The 23,781-nt window shown below is 39.9% G+C and overlaps 1 protein-coding gene across 2 annotated transcripts in view; it reads left to right on the top strand.

Moving 5' to 3' along the window:
* The window catches only part of LOC103474392 (collagen alpha-1(XXVIII) chain-like), a 38,847-nt gene that overhangs the window by 14,032 nt on the left and 1,034 nt on the right, over positions 1–23,781 (top strand). For both annotated transcript variants that reach the window (XM_017303727.1, XM_008425313.1), the window contains 24 exons: positions 5,273–5,341; positions 5,441–5,509; positions 6,822–6,890; positions 9,980–10,048; positions 10,647–10,715; positions 10,893–10,961; positions 11,271–11,339; positions 11,912–11,983; positions 12,062–12,130; positions 12,865–12,936; positions 13,055–13,123; positions 14,429–14,497; positions 14,707–14,775; positions 15,201–15,269; positions 16,093–16,161; positions 17,983–18,051; positions 18,157–18,225; positions 18,321–18,401; positions 18,598–18,633; positions 18,721–18,757; positions 18,923–19,480; positions 22,078–22,313; positions 22,403–22,604; positions 23,514–23,708. In XM_017303727.1, coding sequence (XP_017159216.1) covers positions 5,273–5,341; positions 5,441–5,509; positions 6,822–6,890; positions 9,980–10,048; positions 10,647–10,715; positions 10,893–10,961; positions 11,271–11,339; positions 11,912–11,983; positions 12,062–12,130; positions 12,865–12,936; positions 13,055–13,123; positions 14,429–14,497; positions 14,707–14,775; positions 15,201–15,269; positions 16,093–16,161; positions 17,983–18,051; positions 18,157–18,225; positions 18,321–18,401; positions 18,598–18,633; positions 18,721–18,757; positions 18,923–19,480; positions 22,078–22,313; positions 22,403–22,604; positions 23,514–23,708 — 2,524 coding nt within the window. The remainder of the gene's footprint in view (positions 1–5,272; positions 5,342–5,440; positions 5,510–6,821; positions 6,891–9,979; positions 10,049–10,646; positions 10,716–10,892; positions 10,962–11,270; positions 11,340–11,911; positions 11,984–12,061; positions 12,131–12,864; positions 12,937–13,054; positions 13,124–14,428; positions 14,498–14,706; positions 14,776–15,200; positions 15,270–16,092; positions 16,162–17,982; positions 18,052–18,156; positions 18,226–18,320; positions 18,402–18,597; positions 18,634–18,720; positions 18,758–18,922; positions 19,481–22,077; positions 22,314–22,402; positions 22,605–23,513; positions 23,709–23,781) is intronic.

The raw sequence follows: 23,781 nt of genomic DNA, 5'->3' as shown, positions 1-23,781 counted from the left end.
ACACAAACCTGTTCAAACTTAAGAAATTCGTTCTAAAAGGTTTAAACTGTGTTAAACACTCAAAATAATAATTTTTCTCAACAGTCCCCCTTTTGAGGTCTGAGATACACAGACCTCACAAATAAATTGATTAGGCCTTCCAATATAGGAACAAAAAATTCCGTATACTAGAATAACTAAAACATTGGCCTTCTTATACAGTCCCCCTTTTCAACAGGACCCCTCAGCTCCACATCCCCCTCATCTGCAGCACCACAGTAAAGCMTCTGATAGGGAGGCGGAGCAGGTGGGCCTCTGCTACCCTTATCAGTTTTATGCATCTAAAATTAAACTCCTTATTTTACCTGTAGATGATAGATTTGTTCTGTCCAGTAATTTAATACTCACCTGAAGTATTGCAAAAATTTGTAACAATCTCAATTTAAATGTAAAAATACSTATTAACCTTTTAAAAATCCTATAACTCAATTATTKCAAAACAAGCAAAACACATTACAAATCATCACCCAAAAAKGATAAAATGGAAAGATGACTGAGGTACACAAAACTTACCAAAGATGGACACTAATCACAAAATCAATACTGATCATAACAATTACAATCTTTCAACAGTAGGCAGATGAACAAACATACCTGGTTTTCAACTTTTGCTAAATGAAAATAATACATTTGTATTCAGCCCACAACTTCCCATTAATACTTTGAAAAAAAGTGGGAAGGAGTCTACTAACCATGTAGAGGCAAATCGATTGCATTGGATTTTATTTAAGGGTGTCAAGGTAAACTGAATACTAATCCCGAACACATTTTTAGTAAAATATACTGTGGAATTTTATGATTGCAACTAAGAGGTATAAATACTTTTGCAAGGATTTGTTTCTTCCTGAACCTTGAAGCTTCGTCTCATTGAAGATAAATCAGAGATTTTTCATCTCGTCTTTGGCTCAGGCCTTTCTGTTGAGGTTCAACTTCATCGTCCGTTTTTTAAACTGTATCTTCCCGGTGACAATGATTACATCCACTCATCAGGGCCTGTACGGCTTCAGCTAAAGACCAACAAAGTCAAACATCTTCATAGTCTAGACTTCAGATGTCGCCGTGTCCAGTTTGTCTCCAAAACATATCAAAAATACTTGTATATTTTTTGCCAATCACGTACAGCTGACATAATGATATGCAATGAAAACAAAATTTGCAGAAAATGTGGCTGTTTAAGGCATTTTGTTTGTTCTTGCTTGCACTTTTGAAACATAAAAAAAAACAGAATTGATAAAACAGCCATTTGTGCAGACAGAAAACAGGACTTGTCATTAAAGCGAATGGCTTCGGAAAAGGAAACAAGCTGCTTGTGAACACTGTTCCCTGATGATTAACGTGTCCTTGAAGCCATAAACATCTTATAAGAAAACAGTCAAGACGTCAGCGCTAGTCGTGAGAGTGACGAGGGGAAGTTATGTGGATCACTCAGACATTAATAATACACAGGATGTGTGGTGAATCAGACCATTAATCAACTTATCAGTTGCAGCAGCATGTAAGGGAAAACATATCGTTGAACCGGTACGGCTACTGGAGGACTTGGTGTCTTAATCAATAATTAAGCTTGATGGCAAATCGATTACTTAAACTTGTTAGTACATTAAATCTTTGTTAAATATATGTATCCACATAATTAACGTCACTTCTACACATCGTGGGAAAAACTTTGTCTGACTGAAGTTTACATTTTTTCTCCGCATAATAAAATGCATATCTCCAACAATGACTTAGGAAAGCAAAAATACCTTCACTGTACATTTAAAAAAAATTGTTTTGTTGTAGTTGTACATTTTAGCAGCACAAATGCCTAAACAGTGACCAAGTCCCGCCATTTTGGATGTCGAAGTTAAGACACAGAGGCGTACTGTCCCAGTTCTCACATTTTTGCGCGCTTGCGCACTCGAACCTTTACGTGCACTTCGACTGAAAGCACACTTCACAGAGGGGCGCAGGGTGCGCACTGAGCAAAGGGGCCGGGTCGTAGACGAAAATAAGTAGCAATAATTTACAGTTCTGACTGACACCCTTTTCTCATCCTCTCCATTAAAAAAATAAAATAAAATTCTGAAAATATAAATAACAATTCAGCCCCCGCTACGCCCATCGTTCCTAATTCTGATGGACCTCCCACACTGCTGCCAGTCAAATGCGTCAAACGAAAACAGAGCTTAACCACTGATGTGCCTCGGCCACATGAGCTAACAGAAGTAGGGAAATCTTCAAACTGATTAATTCATGTTTAAATGAATTAGTTTGTGTTTAAATGAATTTGCTGTGTGTCTGAGAGCTAAACATTTGTTAAGAGAATAAAATTATTAACTTCTGGCTCTTTATATTCTCTTGTGCTCCCGGATTCAATGATTCCATGCGTAGAAGCAAAAGCCACACAGAGATGACAGTCAACGCTCCACGTTATACATTTTCAGAGTTTTTCTAACGTTTAAAAGCATGACAACACATTGACAAGACAGACACTTCAAACACACTAAAATAGTCATTCATTTACCTGAGACAAATAGAAAAGAAGAAAGAAAGAAAGAAAGAAAGAAAGAAAGAAAGAAAGAAAGAAAGAAAGAAAGAAAGAAAGAAAGAAAGAAAGAAAGAAAGAAAGAAAGAAAGNAAAGAAAGAAAGAAAGAAAGAAAGAAAGAAAGAAAGAAAGAAAGAAAGAAAGAAAGAAAGAAAGAAAGAAAGAGAAAGAAAGAAAGAAAGAAAGACAAACTTTTATAGTAAAGGCATATTCTTCTCTTTAATTTATTCAAATAAGGCGTATCTTTGCTCATCCAACCAGAAGCTGTCTCTGACCCTCTTAAAAGTTAGAAACTCCCTACAAGTTGTTTTCAAGATCAAACATCAGTTGTCACCTTTATCTAAACAAAGTGGAAGCAGAGCTTCTCCTCCACTGGCCTGAACTCCTGCTGTTTTATGGCTTTTCACAGATCAGAGTGAAGCTGGAACTTCTGATTGTTTCCCACACAGACAAAGGGCAGATCAAAAGATCTTAGCAAACAATCTGCTGTAACTACTGGCAACATAAAGGTCAATAGGGCAGAATAAGTTATTAATCTGAAAACTATAATTAGGCTATTTCAATCAAGACATGTTGCTAAGTTTTAAAACTAGCATATTTTAAATTTATTTTCTTAACACCTTCTAGCATGTTGACAGTTTGTTGACCTAAATAACGTTAGCGTTAGCAGCGTTAGATTAAACATCTCTGAACTGCTTTCGGGTGTTGAACAGTATTTCCTCTGAATATGTAGTTAGAAAAAAATTTGTAAATTTTCGCAAAAAAAAACAAAAAACCCTCAGACCCCTTTTGTTCTAGAAAAAAGCAAATTTCTGAGTTTGAAAAGTTTAAAATTTGCTAGAAAAAACTCAAAAATGGTTTAGAAAAAAAACGACAACAAAGAAACCTTGACGGTATATTTTGAAAACGAGACGTTTGAAACAAAGAATGTTTCTAGAAAAAGCATTCAGAGATTAATCTCAAATTTTCTGAGATTTTTTTCAGAAATGTAGTTTTCCTTTTTTTTCTATCTAAAATGCAATTCACTTTACTCCAAATATGACCAATTTTTATTTTTAAATGATTAAAAATTATTAAACGATGAACCTTTTCACTTTTACTCATTAATAAATATACATCACAAAACAATCTGTCATATTGTTAGAGTTAACAAATAGGACAACAGATACTGTTGACAGAAGTAGAGATAGCTTGAACTTCCTCCTTCTCTCTGCTCTATGATAACTTAAATGGCTTCCATATTTCTTTCTAATACAGCTTTGTCACATATTTGATCTTCTCCAAATTATGCCATTTTGGAAAATCAACAGTATCAATTTTTTCATCTTACAACTTTGTACTGTAATGCTAAAAGTTGTGAGATAATCTATATTTAATGGTACATCTAGTTTACTTGGGGAAAACAGACTACGCTGTCAATATACAACCCATATTTTTCATAATAAAGGTTGAATAGCTTGTCTGCATTATGAATTTGGGCACCAAAAAGGCTTCGTATCTTCAGGTTTTTTTCACAAAGGCCAAAATTCAGACCAGATCGTCGTCTTCCACATGTTTGGTCTGTTCCCTTCATGGCTTGTGTTAAATTTAAGTTTGAAATGGCTCTGAATGAAAACTAAAGCCACCCTTTAATTAAGTCTGTATAATAAACATATCTATGACATCATTCATGCTCTCTATTTGATCATTTTTAATAATCCCGGGCAACACCACAATGTCTTTGTGAGGAAATTGAAGCTCTTATGACCTGTCTCCACCTATAACTCAAATACATCAATCAAGTCAGTCACATTTTTTTATTTATGTATTTATTTTTTTAAACCAGATACACACGTGAGGATTGGTCTGAATCCAAATACAAACGTGTCGCCATTTCAACGACACAAAGTCGCCTACCGTGACTAAAAAGCATTCGATTCCGATAGTTTTTTTTCCTTCGGAATAATGCGCAGTAAATAACCCTCGCTCTCACGACGCTGACATTTATAACACTTCAGATTAAAATCACCTAACGCAGGCATAAATAACATGAGAAATGTCAAGTATCTCCAAAAGCTCATAAAGCGAATGGGGAGTGGGGGGGTAGGAACTATACATTTGAACGTTTATTGGTGAGTTACGATCCGCCGCCGCTGTGACATTTGAAACTCCTCCGAAGAAGCTCATCTGTTATTAACTTGTCGGCTTATTTGTCGGTTCCTTCTGCTTTCAGCCTCCTCCACCGTGTTCTACCTGCCATTCCTCCCATAAGCACTTACTCCGCACCAAGTGGTCGCCTCCTAATTATTTTAGAAAAATGTTCACGTTTATAGTCTGGCTGTCATCCTACATCACCAAAATAGCAATGTAATGTCTGGCGGGAAGCATTGTCCTAACTTGCTTGGAAAGGGCAATGGAAGGGGGGGAGAGGGGGGACAAAAAGCACCGGTATGCACCTAGAACAATCTCCACGCCTCTTTTTCCTGCCTCCCATGGGTCCTTTTTGTGAGCGCCACAGCTTTGATTTAGAGCCACTATGTAGAGAAGCAACAGCTTTTTTTTTTTTTTTTTTAAAAACAAACAATTAAGTCTTAAATCAAGTTTTGTCAATGGACGGTTGAGGCAGGAGAAAGTGGGTTGTCTGTGGGTTTTCTTAGATTTTCTCGCTCGTACACAAGGATGAGTGACATGTGGACAAAATGTACCCACGTTTATCTTTTTAATAGGGTGAGCGGGGGCTTCCAGGACCACCTGGAATCCAAGGTGAGACGGGGATCGGCCTTCCGGGACCAAAGGTAAAATGTTACGGAAAAATCGTTTCACGAAAACATAACCACCAGCCTTTTGTGTCTCACCCTGTCTGAGCACTCCCCTCGCTATCTCGCACTCTGCAGGGGGATGTCGGTTTCCAGGGGCAACCGGGGCCTCCCGGCCCTACGGGGATCGGCGAGCCCGGACCACCGGTGAGTTAGAAACGAGGACAAAAYGTGTCACTTGTGTATTACAGACGAACGATGTAGACGGATCTGTCGTTCTGCTTCTTACTGTTCCAACCTGCTGCTTCTGTCTGGCTTGTCACTACATGAAATGTGCCTTTTGTTGCACAAAAAAACAACAACCTTTTAACCTCTCTATAATAACAATTGTTAACGCCCCCAAATGGCTTTAAAATCCTGTAGCCACACACATATTAAAATAATCTTCGAGTTTTCTTGCCTTCCTACATCAATAACTGTTATTAGCAGGAGCAGAGATGACGTCAGGGCAAAAAGGAATGCCTTTGGCATTTTGTATTAGCACAGTTAGCATTACTAATGGTACACACTCCAATTAGACCTAGTTATCTGGCAGTGCTGTGTGTTCAATTAGTTATTCAAAGGAAGTTTCAATCTAAAAGCTCCCTTTTAGCAGGAAGAAACCTCCAGCTGAACCAGAACTTGGCTTGGTACAACTGGCCGTCTCCCACTGCTGACTGGGATGTTTGAGAAGTCAGAGCAAAATGCACAAGGAGAAACAGATGACCTGATTTACTGCTAGTTTTGACGTACAAGAAAGTAAAAAGTTAATAGCAGGAGACTGAGAATAATCAGGTGACATCAACATTATCTCAGCTTCCTCCGGGAAGGAATCACAGCCAGACAAGATTAGCGTAGCTTCTGTGGAGAGGAAACCAAAAACATAATTGGAGAGTAGTAGAAGGAGAAAGTGAGGAAAAGTGGTCAGTTTGTGGTCCAACGGTTTAAGCCTACGGCAGCAGAGATAACTCAAGTCATTTTAGTGATAAACTATTAAACTGAATTCAAATAAAACAGACAAGAACAATTTGATGAATTTGAAACAGAATATCAGAAGCCTACACCTTTCCTGCCAACATCTTCTCTATACGTGAAAATTAACTCAAAACAAGGAATGTAATACTGGGCCACACACTACACTTTAAAAAAGAAAAGATTTCAAAAGAGCTCTTTTTTTCCCTATGGAGGGAATAAGTCATGTGCTCTAGCACCACCTAGTGTCTATCTGCGCACTTTGACTTATAGCAAGCATCTGTACCTTGCTGGAAAGTTAATTATAAATCGGTTTTGTCTCATTTCAAGTGTACAAAGATATTTGCACTCGAAACTAGACCAAAATTACTTGGTGATACTTTTTTTGCCTTGCTATGAATGCGTTCAGCCTTCCTGTTATCTCCTGACTTTGAGTCAGAATTAGTTCTCTCCTCTCCCAAATAGATTTCTTTAAAAGGTCATTTACATGTTATTTCATTTTTTTCAGGGTCCTCAGGGGCCACAGGGAGTCCAAGGAGAGAGAGGACCGACGGGAGAAGGTATCCCTGGCCCTAAGGTGAGTGGGTGTTCATTTTTTTTTTTTTTTTTTTTTAAAGCCTAAAGCTCCTGGGAGAGATGGTATTTCCTGAAAGTCTCATGCACTCAAGCCAGCTAAAAGCTTCAGCCTTTCGACCCGTTTTCATGCATCCATGTTTGCTTCACCCATCCGCCGTCGCCCTCTGACCTTTGAGGGGAAAAAAAAATATCTCTCGTCTGGGCTCCAGATTCCGGCAGGAAATTGACAACGTGTATAGACAAGAGACATGATAGCACACGACAGTAAATTCGCCTTACGGCGCAGCGGCGCGGCTTCCATTACCTCACGCCGCGGCGCGGCCTATCGATCGACCCCAGCAGGAGGAGACGAGAACGTCTCGGCGCGGAGAGGAGAAGATTCAGAAACGGGACGGGGAATAAAAAGGCCAGAACGCCCCCACGGTTCAGCCAGTGACTCAGTCAGAGGGAACTTATAGTCTGCTATAGTGTCTGTTTTTCCTCAGTCGTACACAAGCAGAACATCTCCCACATGTGGAAACACATCTTCCTTCATGAGGTTTCTGTTTTCTTAACAAAGATCAGGGGGCATGATGGTATTTTGTGTTTCCACTGCACACACGCACACACACGCACACGCACACACACACACGCACGCACACACAAAAACACGCAAACACACTGCTGGTTTTGATTAATCTGAGTAAAACTCTTTGAAGTTTGGAAAAATATTCACTTGTTCCACATTTCTGCTAACATGTGTTATACAGATAAACTTCACTTAACTTACTTCCATCCCCAAAGTGGCTCACAGTAACCAGCTCAGCACCTTTACACCAATCATAATTTTGCAGAAAACGATTCATGTAAAATAATATTAAATCACATCGAGGCTCTCCGTTGTGACAGAGGCGGACTATAAACGAAGGGTGAATAATCTGCCGAAACGTCTTCCAGCCACGACACGAGTAACTGCTTTTTTTTGTTTTGTTTTGTTTTCTTCTCCTGCAATATTTACCAAGCAACTCTGAAACACCAGGTAGGCTTCAGGTGAAATTCTTACTTCACCCTCACACCGAACTGTCATCTAATTCATCACCTGGCACCGTTGCTCTGAAAAGTAACAGTTTCCACCATAAAACCTGGAGAAGGTGTTTCCCCCCTCTGCTAGATCACCCTCCAGGGTACTCTATTTCTTCTCTGTCTTTCTTTTTTCTTTCTTTGCTCTTTTTTTTTTTTTTTGCAACACCACTCTTGGCTGTATTCTCACAGATGGCGTTCCCTCTACAGCGGCGTTCCTCACATGACTTGCCCCGACAAGCTCCCAGACTCACAGCAGCATAAACCTTTTTTCCCCTTTTTTTTACACATCATTAGCGCTTCTGCTTTGAGCTCCGATCACGGATTTTTGACAATAAAATGAAACTTCTGGAAGCCGAGATGCAAATGCGGCATCGCTATGCTAGTCAATGTACATCTTGTTGTTGCTTTGTTTTGTTGTTCCCCGACTTTGGAAAAACCTTGGAAGACGGGTAAAATCTCCTCCAGGTAGAAGATGAGGAAGAGGCTCCTTTATTCAGTTCTCTCTTTCAGATGGATAGCAGTATTTGATGGTGCTGCATTTGTCTATGAATCATTCACAAAGTCTTGTTCGTTTTTTTTTTTTTTTTAATTGATCGACCTGTTCTTGAGGGGTTTTTTTGTTGTTTTTTTTTAGATTATCCAATGGTTTTATATCAAATAGAAAACGTTTTTGGTTACTCCAGGGTAATAATTAGTATGCAGCCTGGGGGAAGCTGGGAATTGGACCACCACCCTGTGATTTATGGAAAGCCTCCTGAGCTTGACCTTTGTGTTCTCAGTTTAGCTCAATAACTGTGCAGTAAATCTGCTTCAACGACAGGGATCTGCTTCTGTTTCTGCTAATCAATTTAAGGGGACATTATTATGTATTTACTAGGCACAAAGCCGCACTTTATAGCACAATCAAGTGTCTATGTTACATTTAGATGTTATAAAAATGCTATGTATATGTCAAATATAACTTAAAAGAAAGTTTAAGCCTTGAAAAACTGCTGCTTTTTCTGAAACGCCGCTGTCATGAAGTCATCAAAACATTTCTCCTGTATCAACGTTTCTACCAGCGTTGCACTGAGAAGTGGCTCGTATAATAAGCACAATTAGCATTGTTTGCTAATTGCTGCTGGCTAATCTGAAGGATTTGAGAAGGGGAGTCATGAGGGAGTCCTGCTCTGTGAGGCGGAAGCTTGGAGGTTCGTCCTCGAAGGTGGAGCTAGGTCCAACCAGCCTGCGTTTTGAACACCTGAATGGTTGCCACGGGAGATGAAAGGATTTCCCAAACATGTATGAAAGAATCAAGGCAACACTCTGGATATGTTTCTGATGAGGGAATAACATTTCAACATGATGTACAGCTAAAAAAATAAATAAATAAATTTTACATCATTCAAGGACTCTTTGACATAATGTGAATCTGAATTGCAAAAGCAAAATATAACCACCCATTAATGTTCACCTCTAAAGCTCTTATGTTTTTTGTAAATTGAGAAGAATTACCTTTTTGTTTTCTACTTTAAAATCACTAATACACCGAACCTGATAGTGCTGACATCATCTGGATCTCATCTTGATTGAACCGGACTTCTCCATATTGGAATTTATCGGGCCGAATAAAACGGTATTGACCCAAAGTCCTGTGGGTTTGAATTGGACCTGTTTAGCCGTGTTGCTTGGTGCTTTGAGGTGACTGATAATTGAAATTGTGAACGTCTGTGCTTCTTTTTCATTTATGGTCTTCTTTGTTTCAGGAATCAGAAACCTTAATCTAAAGCTTTTAACCAGAAATATGTCATAAATCCTCTGCACACATACAAAACCTAGTTCCATACGCTCTATGTGAATATTACGTTACAGAGGTTACTGAAGGTAAGCTTTTATGTGTCTGAGTGTAGCTTTTATGAAAGCAACTATCAAAGACGTTTCCCTCCCTTTTGCTGATATGTGGCATATGGCCTTGCTTTGCCATTCCTGTGAGCACATCTAATATCTCAAAAAGTCAAAACGCAATAACTTCTCTGTCCGCCTTCACAGGGCGAGCGAGGCATAGAGGGGCCACGGGGGCCCAGAGGACAGCTGGGCCTAGGAATCAAAGGAGACAAGGTAGAGTACAGAGAGGCCATAAATGAGGCGCCGTGCTGAAAAGACTTCACAAAAGCGGAGAACGCGAGAAAGCTAAAGCCCTGTTGTGAAGGAGGCCAAAAGTTGCCAGAGCCACTGATAAATGCATTGAGCACGGCGTTATATAGGAGGTCACAGTCTACAGGCTATGAATTGAGGTTACAGCTTGAATGGTGTAGGAGGACTGCAGTTTTATGGTTTGGGCTGTTGAATGTGGGAATATTAACACTCTACTGGCGCATTCAGTGTAAAGGTAAGGTTTTTATTTGTCGCAATGTGTTGCAGACACTCGCATCTGTCAGGAGAGTTTACGACTCACAGATGTAGACATGGGTTGGAAGCACTGGACTGATTTGCAAACAGGGTTCTAAAGTCACAAGAAATATTTTTTAGCATTTATAAGTCATGAAGATATTGGGGGGGGCTTAAGCCGAGCTAGATCTGTATGGAACAAATAAAGTTGGGTACTTTCCGAAAGTTATACATAATGAAAGGTTGTAGCTGAAACTGAATGGTGATTCACTGATGAACTATGAGCATGTATGTGGTATCATTATTTTTTTAAACTTCATTCCTGTAGGGGGATTTTGGCCCTCCAGGGTTTCCAGGACCCCTGGGTCTTCCAGGTCTAGGCATCCAAGGAGAAAAGGTATGTGGCTGGTTGTTAAGCAAAGTGCTATGTATGCAACTTCTTTATTAAATTGTTCATTAGGCCTTAAGTTAACCGGATTTGATTATTTTCTATGTTGATACCTGTTTTTCTTTTTGCTTAATTTTAAATAAACTCATTACATTCGTCTTCAATTTCCTTATATCTTCCTTTCAGGGAACAGAGGGCCCCAGGGGGCCACCTGGAATAAGAGGCCAACCGGGAGAGGGCTTTCCTGGACCCAAGGTTTGTCCTGACCCTAACCCTACACATTATTTTTATCGAAATTGAATTTACTTGTCACATCACAGAGTATGTGTTAATCAGGCAGAGCTTGTAACAGAGATAAAGAACCTGTGGACTTTTCGGTTTTCCTATACTGCATTAGTTTATTTAAAATAAGGAGAAGATTAAAAGTACATTTTCAGTAACAGCTTAATAAAATCTAAGTTAATTGAGTACATTTTAGTCAGTAATGCAGAGGACAACTGTAGCAGTTTTCAGCATTAGGCAGCATCGTTCTAGGATTGAAACAATGAACTTTATATCACACAGGGAGACCAGGGGCTGCCAGGAGAAGTGGGGGCTCCAGGAGAAAGAGGAGCTGGTGAGCCCGGTGCCAAGGTGTGTCGGTGTTCTTTTTAATTAAAAACCAACATGAATCAATCATTTAAGGTCTCCTTCATGCTGGATCAAGACCACTCTGTTCTTTTGGATCTGCTCCACCGTTCTTCTGAATATCAAATGGAACCCTGATTTTGATCTGAAAGCACTCTGAACACCAAATAGTTTGTTTTTTGTTGTTGTTGTTGTTGTTGTTGTTTTTTGCTGCGTTTATGGCCATTCTACTAAAGACCTACCAACAAAGGTAGCAGAAATTGATTTGGATATTTCCTACCAATCTGCTGAATTGAGAAATGAGAGGTTTCTGCTCCCCAACCATCAGTTTCAGCCTTACTGTGAAAGAGGAAGCACCAGTATTTTCATCTGCCTCTTAGCAGCCTTACAAAATACAGGAGAGTGTTGTTTTTGATATATCTTGTGTCTTCAAAAACCTCCAAAGACCATCCATATTCTGGCTGGTATTTCATTTATTAGTTTGGTCATTGTCTGGTGTGAATGTGGCCTAAGTTTAAAACGGCGTTAACGTCTGCAGCAGTCCAAACACTTTAAAAGACCCAGAAACCTTTCTGTAGGGTGAACCAGGATCACCAGGACTGTCAGGTTTGCCTGGACTTCCTGGAGAGGACGGAGCTCCAGGACAAAAGGTAGTTTGATGGATTTCCTCTAGGGCTCTATAAGAAGTGAACGACAAGTTTGTTGAATGTTGGAGTTTGTGGCTTTAGGGCGAACCAGGAGCCGTTGGTCTTAGAGGTCCAGAAGGCACGCCAGGGATTGGCACTCAGGGAGAAAAGGTACACAGTTTAAGTTTTTCTTTCCTTATATTTTTCAATATGATGTCATTTCTTGATGTGCTTGTCAGTGGACGATTGTTTGCTTATGCCACAACGGACATGGTCCCTAGCAACATATTGGACATGAATGTTTTGGCTTTTAATTGTAATCTAAAGGAATTGAATTAAGATATTTTTCCCCTTTATTCATTGTGTACCTTTTAGCATTTTAATATTCACTTTCTTGTTTTTTTTTTCCCACTTTTCAATAAAAGAAAGAAGCCTAGTGCATAAAGTACGCAAGTGGTATTGAGGGTTTCGGTGGTAGACGTGCTAGGGCCGTCCACCAGTGACCCATCATGTTTTTGTGTTAAAATTTTTTAAAAGTTACAAAAATTGGAGGTGCCTGAGCAGGGATCATAATTTGGTTAATGGGCACACTTGGTGCGCACCCCCTCACTCCCAGGTCAATGTGCCAATGATAAACCTAGCTTAATACATTGTTGTTGTCATTGTTACTGGTAAATACAAAACCTTATTTAAAATTAACAACAGTTAACCTGGTGGGAAAGGCAAGTAAAGCCTGGTGGCCCGTCAGGCTTATATTACCCTTTGGGGAAACCATGGTACTTCTTTTATTACGTCTGACATTTCTTACTAAAGGTTATTTGTTGACCTGTATGTACATTCATAAATGATGAGTATAGGGTTATAGATATCCCATAAACAACCATGTTTCTGACATTGTTGCTCAGGGTGACCAAGGCCAAAGAGGAATAAGAGGGTTGACAGGTCCGCCTGGCATAGCTGGACCCTCTGGACCAAAGGTAGGAAACCTTTGAGCCGTTATTACCTAAAACCGTAGACAGTCTATGACATGATAAAGACTGATATGCTGATTAAAGGTTGGGATTTAATAATGCGGTTGAATGAATCTCTAACCAGGGAGAACCAGGGTCACAGGGACGGCCCGGTTCCGCCGGACCACCGGGACGTTTCATCAACGGACCCAAGGTATGCGCTTTCAGTTCTCACTTTGAAAAAAACAAACTTGCAATTCCTGCATATTTTTCAAATTTGTATTTAGGTGATAATTATATCCCAGTTCGCTTTCAGGGAAAGCAATTATCACTTGTTTTGCAAAGATGTCATTATAGTTCAAGTGAAGAAAATATGAATTATTCCCTGAGGAAAAAAAATCAAGTTCCTGTAGTGAACAATATAGGAAAAGAACTGTGAAATAGTTAAAAAAAGAAAACGCAAGAAAACTGGGGTGAGGTACATGATTCACAAAAATAGAAATAGAGATATTGTGAAAATAAATTCCTGCTTGGTAAGGCTTAGGTATTAAATATGCAGCACGGAGGTTTTCTAACACACATATGGAATAATGTCAGCGGCTACTGTTTATTTACAACCATAATTAAACCTTACATTTAAAATACTTTAATCAACAAACTCACTAAGCTAGTAACACCCAACTAAACACCAACATATGTCAGAATTAAACATGATATAACTTGTAGAATGATACGTAGTAAAACAGTCAAGTATGAGTGTGGATGCTTAACGCTGCAGTAGGTGTCCTTTACAAAAATGTATTTTTTGACATATGATCATCATCTAGGCATTTGGCAAACGTAAAAAAATTTGTTCTACAGCAAGAAAGGTTTAGTTTGATTTGTTTTAAGACTTTTACCTTAGGTTGATGAGCGTTTTCATTCCAGTTCACTTGAAATACTCCAGAGTGACCACAAGGGGGAGCGAGTGAAGCTTTAGGACTATGGACACCCTAATCCATCCCTTAAAATCACCAATGGATGTTCTGAGTTATAGAGCTTAATAAAACAGAGAAATAAACCTTTAGTTGACATGGTTACTCATCATACTAAATATTTCAGATACTTCTAATATAAAACTGTAACAACTCTATACATGACAGTCTAACTAATTACTGTTAGGTCCATTTATGTTCTTCCTTTTTCATCATGACTTTAGATTAATTTCCTTTGTTTATTTATTTCAAAGATATTCACAATTCAAATGCCACGATATATATTCGATAACTATTTGCTTGAAAAGGAGGTAGGTACAAAATGAAGTTTATATAATCCCACTCCATGTCTTTTATACATGTCTGACTTTCCAAATTTTTCTGTATTTAAAGAAAAAAAAAATCCCAGAAAATAAACAATTTTAACAATTCTTTCACAATAATGAAAGATGAGAAATTTGGACCTAGTTAAAACAGCTGAGAATGTGTAGTGTGTATATCTTTGCCAACTTAATCTGAAAAGTTAATGTGTTAAAACGTCGTAGGGCGATCCTGGACCAGGTGGACCTCCTGGTCCAATCGGTGAGACTGGCTTTGGACTGCCTGGCCCAAAGGTAATACATTTGTTCTTTTAGGTGCTTAAAACTGAACTAAAATGGAAATAATCATTATTTATTTGGAAAATCAATTATGAGCTAGCATTGATGGGAGGCCGATTGGGCACCACAGATATAGAACTGGAAGAAGTTCAACATTTTGTTGTAAACTATTGCATTAAATATTATTCTTTGTATGAAAACTTGAAGTCCTTGTTCTATTTTAGGGCGATCGGGGTGACCTGGGCCCCGCAGGTCCATTTGGCCCCAAGGGAGACGGCTACCCTGGCCCCATGGTGAACAAACCAAATCAAACACAACATTTTCTATCCGTCGGCCTATAATTCTCCACATAAAGAACCATTCATCACACATTAAACCCAGTTTTATACGGCCTCTCGTGTTTCACACTTTATGTTCATCGGACATAACAGTGGACATCCATCTGTTAGACGTTTATTACCCAAAAGTTTCAGAAGATGTTCCGCACAACTTGCAGCTAACACTCAGAACAGAGACAAAGAGGTGAATCAGGCGAGTCAGGCAAATCTTCATCTAGAAAAAAAATAAAAAATTTCCCCCAAAACCTAGAAAATAGTTGAGATCTGATATTTTACTGAGTGTTTTGTAGAAATCTAGATTTGACATTATTGTTAGAAGTGAAAACAAGATGAGAATGGGATAGAAAAGCTGGATAACATTCTGTTGATTGGTTGTTTAGGGTCCTCCTGGTCTGCCGGGGCTTCCTGGAGAACCGGGGCCAGAGGGCATGGGCATCCCGGGACCAAAGGTGAGAATATGTCAGAATCAGAGAGAAACCAACAACCTTCCTTTATGACACTAAGCCCCCCAAAAACCTTTTGGATCCATTAAAATTGAGGGTTCCTCCAGGAAATCTTTATTGTGGCCAGTTTCCAGTTTCTGGTCAGCCGATCTCTTTAAGAATTGTCTGGTCTTTGTCCTCCAGGTGTTTACTAAGTTTGTCTCCAAATTAATTCATTTCTTTACAAATCTAACAAACATCCTGTGGCAGAGGGATTTCTTTTGTACTCAACTAAGACAGAAAATAGAGAAGGACCAAAAAGACCAGCACTGGCCTAAATGCTGTTGTCTATTTTAAAAATCCTGTTATGGTGCGTTCACTGATCAGGAAAACATTGAACTTTTGAGTTTACGTCCAGGGCGAGTACAACACTGACGATGCAGCCAGTGTCGTGCTGCATCGTCACTTTTTAGTGTATATGAATAAAATTTCTACTTTCAGAAAGATTTTTTGATAAAAAAAATAAAAAAAATCTAAATTGAGCTAATTTAGAGTAAAAGAATGATGATGAACTCTGGTTCATTATAATTAAACATAAAATGTAAAATTTTACTCTCCCTGCTTTTGCTTTTTGTTCTGTCTTTTTTGAAGGTGTGTTTTATGAGCAGGTTCATGCAGGTTCTGTAATGCCAAAAATCTCCCTAAAATGTCATAACACACATAATACTGCAATATTTTAATCACAAAGTGTTGGTGAATCTGTATTACAGTTTAATAAACTGATTAAACGTTTTTGCTCTGTACTTGCATTTTCCTGCTGAGCGTCTTGTGTGCTTCACAACTTTTTCAGGGGGACAGTGGATTCCGAGGGCTGCCAGGTTTACCTGGACCCCCAGGGGAAGGCGTCCAGGGACCTCCGGTAGATTCACAGCCATTTTGAAATCTTTGTTTTCATCTAACTGTTGGGTTTCCATTTCTAACTTTCTCCTAACCTTCAAAATTACAAAGTTTGATCTTAAGTCCTGCAACCATGACTTGAATGCAGGATTTTCGGGTTTGACATTCTCTCAGTTTCAACCATGAACCTCAAAATATCTGATTGGCCAACAAAAAAAAAACAAAACGTAAATGTGAAGTTAAATTATACAGTGATTTTAAATTTCAAATACAAATTTGAAAAGCTAGGTGTCAGGTTTTTATTTGGCAGTTTTGTTTCCTCTCTTTGTTTCAAACAAGTAACAAGAAAATAAGGAACAAAATAAAACACAGAAAGCAGAGAACAAGATACAAACATAGATACAATATGTAAAGAACATATTGGATTAAAGTGAAACTATCACCTTGAGCCTGTGCAAAAAGCCCCATCTTATTGACTTCATCACACCGCTTCATCACACGTGCAAACTTATCGGCCGCCTGTTCATTTGTTCAGCGTATTTTATATAATCACCCCCAGCAGCACTACCATGAGAGCAGGGTGTGAATCTCTACAGACACATGTGTGAAGAGGAACACTTGTCCTAACAGGCATTGATTGAACAACACCCCGTCCGTCCTCACAGATCCCACCCTTGTCCCCTGTGGGCTTCAGACCGGTGCCTCCGCAGGCCGCAGCGCTTCCACACTCATTTGCAGTGGACAAGATTTAATTAGGGACTCGGATAAAGTTACCAAAGGCGGAACAAAGTGTGGAAGCACATCACAATGACAGATGTCAGGCATGGTTCACGCTGACTAAATGAGGTTAGACACGAGTCACACTGGGAAAGATGGGTTTTTATTTTAAGCTAACTTTAATAGCTATATCTGAGATTCAGATCCTACTGCTGAAATTTCCTTGGGGTTCCCCTAAAGGTAGTTATGGACTGAAGTGATAGAAGTAGATTTCTTTGAAAGATGTGTCTCCAATGCCATAACACTAATAAAGTATTTGAGAAAAAGGACATCAAGCTAATAGTCAAACACGGTGGTGGTATTTTATTGTTTCCAAAGGGGAAATTGCATATTGTAATAGTCTGGAGTTGCTTTGTACGGTGGCCCAGATGTCTCATGTCAAACACAGTTGCCGCAGCACAAATAGTAAATCCACAAAGGGAATACAAACTCCACAACAGAAATGTGTTTGTGTGGCTTTGGTATTTGCATTTGGGCCACCGTAGCTTCGCTTCTTCATGACCTGAGCGACTTCCTGTAAATGATGGAACCATGAATTCTGCTCTGTAGCAGAAAGTCCTGCAGGAGAATGGCTGTTGTCAATTGGTGACCATAAGCTCAAACACATTTAGGTTATGCAGCTGGACAATGGCCTGTATGGCCCCAGAGGACCCCAAACGCTTCACTCTGCATTCAGTCATTCACCCATTCTTGCATTATGCAAAGACCAAAATATGTCTACATTAACATAGAAGACTCATTGCCTGCTATTGTTTTTTCCAACTGGGATGTCACAACCAGTTATTATATTCAGACAATTACTTTTCACATAAGGCCAACCGGCAAACCTCTAATCCCCTGAAATCCCACCCATCTTCACTTTTTCTCAAGACAATTTTGGGATTAAGAACAGGAAATCAACAAAAACAGTTTTTATTTTTATTCAAATAATCTTTGTTTTTATTTTCTTTGTTGCAAATTTTGTAAAGTGTTTCTGTACCAATAAAGTTATATTTTCACAGACTATAAATGTGCATATTTTAGTGATTTGGTACGGCAGCAGTGGCAGGATGTGATGTTTTTGCAGGGTAACCCCGGGCGACCAGGTCCACCTGGTCCAACAGGGCCACAGGGACTAGGACTTCAAGGCCCCAAGGTAGGCTGTCATTATGAATTGACTCTAAGAGATATTTTTATGTATTTCATCTGGGGGTTAAATATGAGCTTGTGACTTACTATTTGAACATTGTTTGTGCTTCAGGGCGAACAGGGGGCCCAGGGTGTGACAGGATCCAGAGGTGTACCTGGAGAGGGCTTTCCAGGAGCCAAAGTCAGTCAATATGTTGCCCTAATCCTTTTGCGGGATAATCTGGGGGTCACCTGTAAAGGCTCATTGCAACTGTTTTGTTTTGATTCATGCGTCAGGGTGACCGGGGCTCGTCAGGAGAGAGGGGGCTTAAAGGATTCAAGGGAGAAATGGGAGATTCGGGAATCCCTGGGCAACCTGTGAGTGATGTTTTGACTTTTGCAATTACATTGAGCCTGAAAGAAATGTGCTTGAACACTTGATTGTGTTCTGGTTGTGATGTAGAAACAAGGCTTCCTCCTATTTAAGATAGTTTTTATCTGGTAGTTTAACCTTGGTGCTCTCAGCACTTTGACAGTTTTCTTCCTGATTGAGCTCATTGCATCCTTATCTTAGGGTCTTCCGGGCATAAAAGGGGAAGCAGGCCTCACTGTGAGTCCCACTCCTTCCTATTGTTTCTCATCAGTTATTTACCACAGCCACTTATGAGCTCATGTTCTGACCATGTATTAATTTCAGAGAGAGGACATCATTCGAATGATCAAAGAGATCTGTGGTAAAGTATCTTCTGATCTTTCGCTAGTTTTACATATTGCATTAGCAGCGAAAACGTAAAGCGGGGAGGGTTTGGCTTCAGTCTGGCCTTATCTGCAGACGGTTAGGTCAGATTTCACCCACTAAACCTCATCAAAGTGACATTTCAGCCATGATCTCATTCTAGGATGTGGGATCAAGTGCAAGGAGAGGCCCATGGAGTTGGTGTTTGTCATTGACAGCTCAGAGAGCGTGGGGCCCGATAACTTTGAGATCATCAAGCGTTTCGTGACCACCCTGGTGGATCGGGTCACGGTAGGCCGCAACGCCACGAGGATCGGTTTGATATTGTACAGCTTGGAGGTCAAATTGGTGTTCAATTTGGCCCGCTACAACACCAAAGAGGACGTCAAGGAGGCCATCAGGAACATCCCGTACATGGGCGAGGGCACCTACACCGGCACAGCCATCCGGAGAGCCACACAGGAGGCCTTCTATAGCTCCCGCATCGGCGTCAGCAAGGTGGCCATCGTGATTACCGACGGGCAGACGGACAAACGGGAGCCGGTCAAGCTGGACATAGCCGTGCGGGAAGCCCACGCTGCCAACATCGAGATGTTTGCCCTGGGGATCGTGAACACGTCGGATCCAACGCAGGCCGACTTCCTGAGAGAGCTCAACCTGATCGCGTCGGACCCAGACAGCGAGCACATGTTCCTGATCGATGACTTCAACACTTTGCCAGGTGATTTTCCTTTTTTTTTAACAAAGAAATATTTAAATATTGCGATGGAGTCTTAGAGCCACACTAAGAAAAAAACAATAACTAAAAAAACTGAATAAACTCGAATAAACTAGGATAATATGATGCAAAGACATCATATTATCCTAATAAAATCTCAATTTTATTCTCATCATTTTATGACTTTATTCTCGAATTTTTATTTTTATTTTCTTAGCTTAGCCCTAATACTATATTTGTGATGTCTTCAACTAGTATTTGAACTGTCAGATTTTCCACCTGAGTGGTGGAACTCCTCCAGACCTACCATGGCCCTCTTTGCTGCTTTTCTGTTTTGTTTTTCTTTGTACCTAGTGTGCCACTTTTAAACTATCACAATCCTCTTCCAGGCTTTTCAAAACTATYTAGTGTTTTAACTACAGTCGTGATTCAACACCATCAGGCTCTACTGAGCATCAGATTTCTCCGAAGTGACGGCTCCACCACGCAGAGCCTCTGCTCTCACTGCACTCCTGCCCCTGCTGCTTCTGCAGCTGTCTTCCTTTTGTGTCTCATCTCTATGTCACACTCCATATTAGCACACAGCGTTTTACCCCATACATTTTTATTTGGTTTCTGATTTGTGGCTTCCTCCAGAGGAGGATTATGCAAAGACCAAAAATAAAAACCCAAGTAGTTATACTTTTATATTCATGCTCTTATTTTGAAGCGGGTAAACACTGTTTACACAGCAGTTTTGTTTCTTTATGTTCTTTTTTTGTAGCTTAATTTCAAACAAGAAACGTACAGTAACATAATAAAACAAGACATAAACATAAATACAATATCTAGAGGCATTATAGAACATGTAAAATATAATATTTATAATGTGCTCAAGGGTTGCAGTCTTTTAAGGGCAGATATTATTTGAACCGAAGTTAGCACTTTAGCATTAGCTTCTGTCAATTACCGTGTTGGTGTGGTGCTTTAGCGTTAGTGGAATTAATATTTATTCTTAGTGCTTTAGGGTTAGCTCAACTATCTTTTTTATTTTTGTGCCAATAGTGTTGCAACTGTTGTGCTTGGTGATCAAAATAACGAATGCAAGCACTGCTAGCTAAAATCCCTGGAATTTCTCTGCATTTTCTGCCAACATTGACATGTTTACCCGCCAAGAGCTTTAGGCTATTTTATATTTACAAAAACAAAATGAGAGAAGTGCAAATAAAATGCTATCTCTGTCTCATATGGGTTTTGTTATTTTATACGATTTTGATAAAGTTTAGAATTAAGTAATCTAGTTAATCCTAAAGCTAAATTTGTAAAAAAAAAAAAAAAAAAAAAGTGTCAATTCTATGCAGTATTTCTTGAAAATCTTGCTCATTTAACCGTTTTAATAAAAACCTCTTCACATTGCTTTACTTTGTACTGACTTGAGTGTCAAAACAGTAGCAATAGAAGTCGTCCTACATGATTTGCTGGATAAACTGTCCTGTTGTGGCTCAGTGAAGGGATCAGACCTTCGGTTGGCTCTGCTGTCCACCGTTGGCAGCGGTGAACGACGGAGGCTGTGTTTGTGGAAGCATGAATGCAGCCAGAGAGCAATGTTTTATGCTAAGGCTAACACAAACCCAAACCATCCTCCTCCCCAGATGGTCACCCGCCAAGAGCTTTAGGCTACTTTATATTTACGGTATTATTCTTTGATGGCTCGGTAACTTTTTCCCAGCCAGCTGGCCGGTGTTCTAGTAACAAGTGGGGGAGGGGCGGAGCTGCGGGTCTTGATTTCCCTGCAGCAGCGAATAATTTTAGTAATTTCGGCACTTTCTCTGGGCACGACGGACATTACTGTGGCTTTGAAATTTTAATTTTTTGATACGAAATACTGCTAGCCAGCTAATGTTTGAGCATAAAACTAATGAGCATGTTATTCAGCTCATTTCTTTTGTTTACCCCAGGATATGTGAATTTATTAATTTTATTTATGTCATATTAATCAACATGAATACATCAACATGCCAGATTTTCCTCTGTAGTCCCTTAGCAGATGGAAGAGATTAAAAAAATCAGGACAATAAAGCATAAAAAGAAGTAGTAAAAAATATTTACCTATCATTTGAAACAGCAACGCTGCAAGATGCTGCTTATATTGTGTATTGACAATTATTTACAGATTCCTTTTCTACAACAATTTCAGTACTTTATTTTATTAAAATATTGTCTGTTTGAAGTGAAGAAAATTATACAAGATACATCTTGTCAGTTTTAATTTTAAAATGATGTGGCCCTTGAGTATTCACTAATTGACATTTTATTTTTCAGAATGGCAAAGGATTTGGACACAACTGACTAAAGTGATGTTTCTCACTATTTCGCAATATTTCTTATGTTTAGTGATGATAATGTATTCCAAGAATTTGAAGCCCAAACAGAAAACGACAAACAGCCTGAAAGAACTTTTCCTGAACAGTATTTTACTGATAAATGATGGTGTCTTTCCAACTCAAAAAGTCATGCTTATGTAATATTCCACAGTGATGATATGAATTCGCCGAAGCTCATCTGGCAGACTTGGAAGCGCTCCTTCATCATCCTCTTCTCCGTGTGTTTTGCTTCTTCAGCTCTCGAGTCCAAGCTGGTCAGTCAGTTCTGTGAGGACGAAAACGGAGCCCTGATATACAACCGGATAACAAACAGCTACAACGGAAACAACGGCTACAACGGCAACAGGATCACTGGGAGCTACGCCACCGGTGGCTTTGGTTACAGGCCCGTAACTCAGCCGGACCATCTCAACAGCCAGCAGGCTGGTGTTGGCACCCACAGCCATGGCAGTAAAGGATCCAGCACTGTTCATGTACGGAACTCAGTGTAATAAACAAACACGGATATTATTAAAGCTCTATAAACTTGTAGTGATCTGTTTTTTTCTTTCTTTGTGCTCAGGGTGGAGGAGGGCAGCGTGTAACCACAGAGATAACCTCCTCAGAAAGTGAACGCGGGGACACGTTTAACCGTGGCACCTCTGACTACAAGACTCCGCCTCCTGCCAGAGGGGGCTCATCTTCCTCATCTACAAACATAAGCATATCTTCCTCAGGTGTTTCTGTGCCGTACGTTCCTCCGCCGAGGCCAGCACTGCCCAAAGGTACAAAGACTCCCTTAATCTCAGAATTTTGAAATTCCTTTCTGAAATCTGACTTCAAACTCAGAATTACGGAGTACATTTGCACCAAAAAATCTTCTAGATTAATCTCAGAAATTTTCTAGGAAAACAAACAGGAAATTTCTGAACTCAGAAAATCAGAAAAAGTCCAAAGTTAGAAACTTTCATATCTTTTTCCAATATTTCTGAGGTTAAGCTCAAAAGTTTAGTTAATTCTAGCAAATTTTAGATCTTTTCAAACTGAGAAATGTTCTTGTTTTTTCCAGAAAATCTATCTAGAGAATTCTGACATTTTACTAAGAAAAAGTGATTGTATTTTTTCAGTGACCCTAATTCCCTTCTGTACAATAAACACACAAAAGTTTTACTGTTTTTTTTTTTAATACACCAATTTTTCAATCTTTACTGGGCAGACCTGAAGTGTAACAGAATTCCCTCCATGCAGCCACAGCTGAGATAATCGCATGCAAAGTAAAGCAGCAACAACTGCTAATAACACAACGCTAAAACCCTCCACCTCTGACAGTCAGTCAGAATCATTACGGGGGGACGCCGGACCTCCTGCGGTGCGGCGACATGATTAGAATCTCCTGTAAAGCAGCGGGCCGGTGTGTGTTTTAGTGAGCCAGTGGCAGAAAGGACACAGCTTCGCTTGATGTATTCCTTCATGCTGCGCGTGCAGCGAAGCGAGGAACAGTGAGGCCAATTATTTTTGAAGTACTGCGGCTATTATTGTGGAACCAGCTCCTTCCTGAAGAACCGGAGCGGAAATGGTCACTCTGGGGGTGGATTTCTACCGCAGCCATATCTTTTCTTTCTTTTTCTTCATGTGTACATGTGTGTGTGTGTGTGTGTGTGTTTTACCTCTTATCGGGTGACGTTTTCCCACAGAGACCGTACCCCTGGACCCTCGCTGCAGGCTGGTTCTGGACCAGGGAACATGTCGAGAATATAACATCCGCTGGTACTACGACAAGCAGGCCAACGCTTGCGCCCAGTTCTGGTACGGAGGCTGCGGCGGCAACGGGAACCGCTTCGACACTGAGGAGGAGTGTAAGAGAACATGTGTGGTCTCCAGAGTCGCAGGTGCTCCTCCTTTTATGTTCTTATTTCTGTTAAAATGTTACCGCAGATTTCATGCTTTGAGCTGTTAACCTTC

The sequence above is a fragment of the Poecilia reticulata genome, linkage group LG2 (genome assembly GCF_000633615.1).
Source record: "Poecilia reticulata strain Guanapo linkage group LG2, Guppy_female_1.0+MT, whole genome shotgun sequence".
Classification (NCBI taxonomy): domain Eukaryota; kingdom Metazoa; phylum Chordata; class Actinopteri; order Cyprinodontiformes; family Poeciliidae; genus Poecilia; species Poecilia reticulata.
This window is presented reverse-complemented; position numbering and strand designations above follow the sequence as displayed.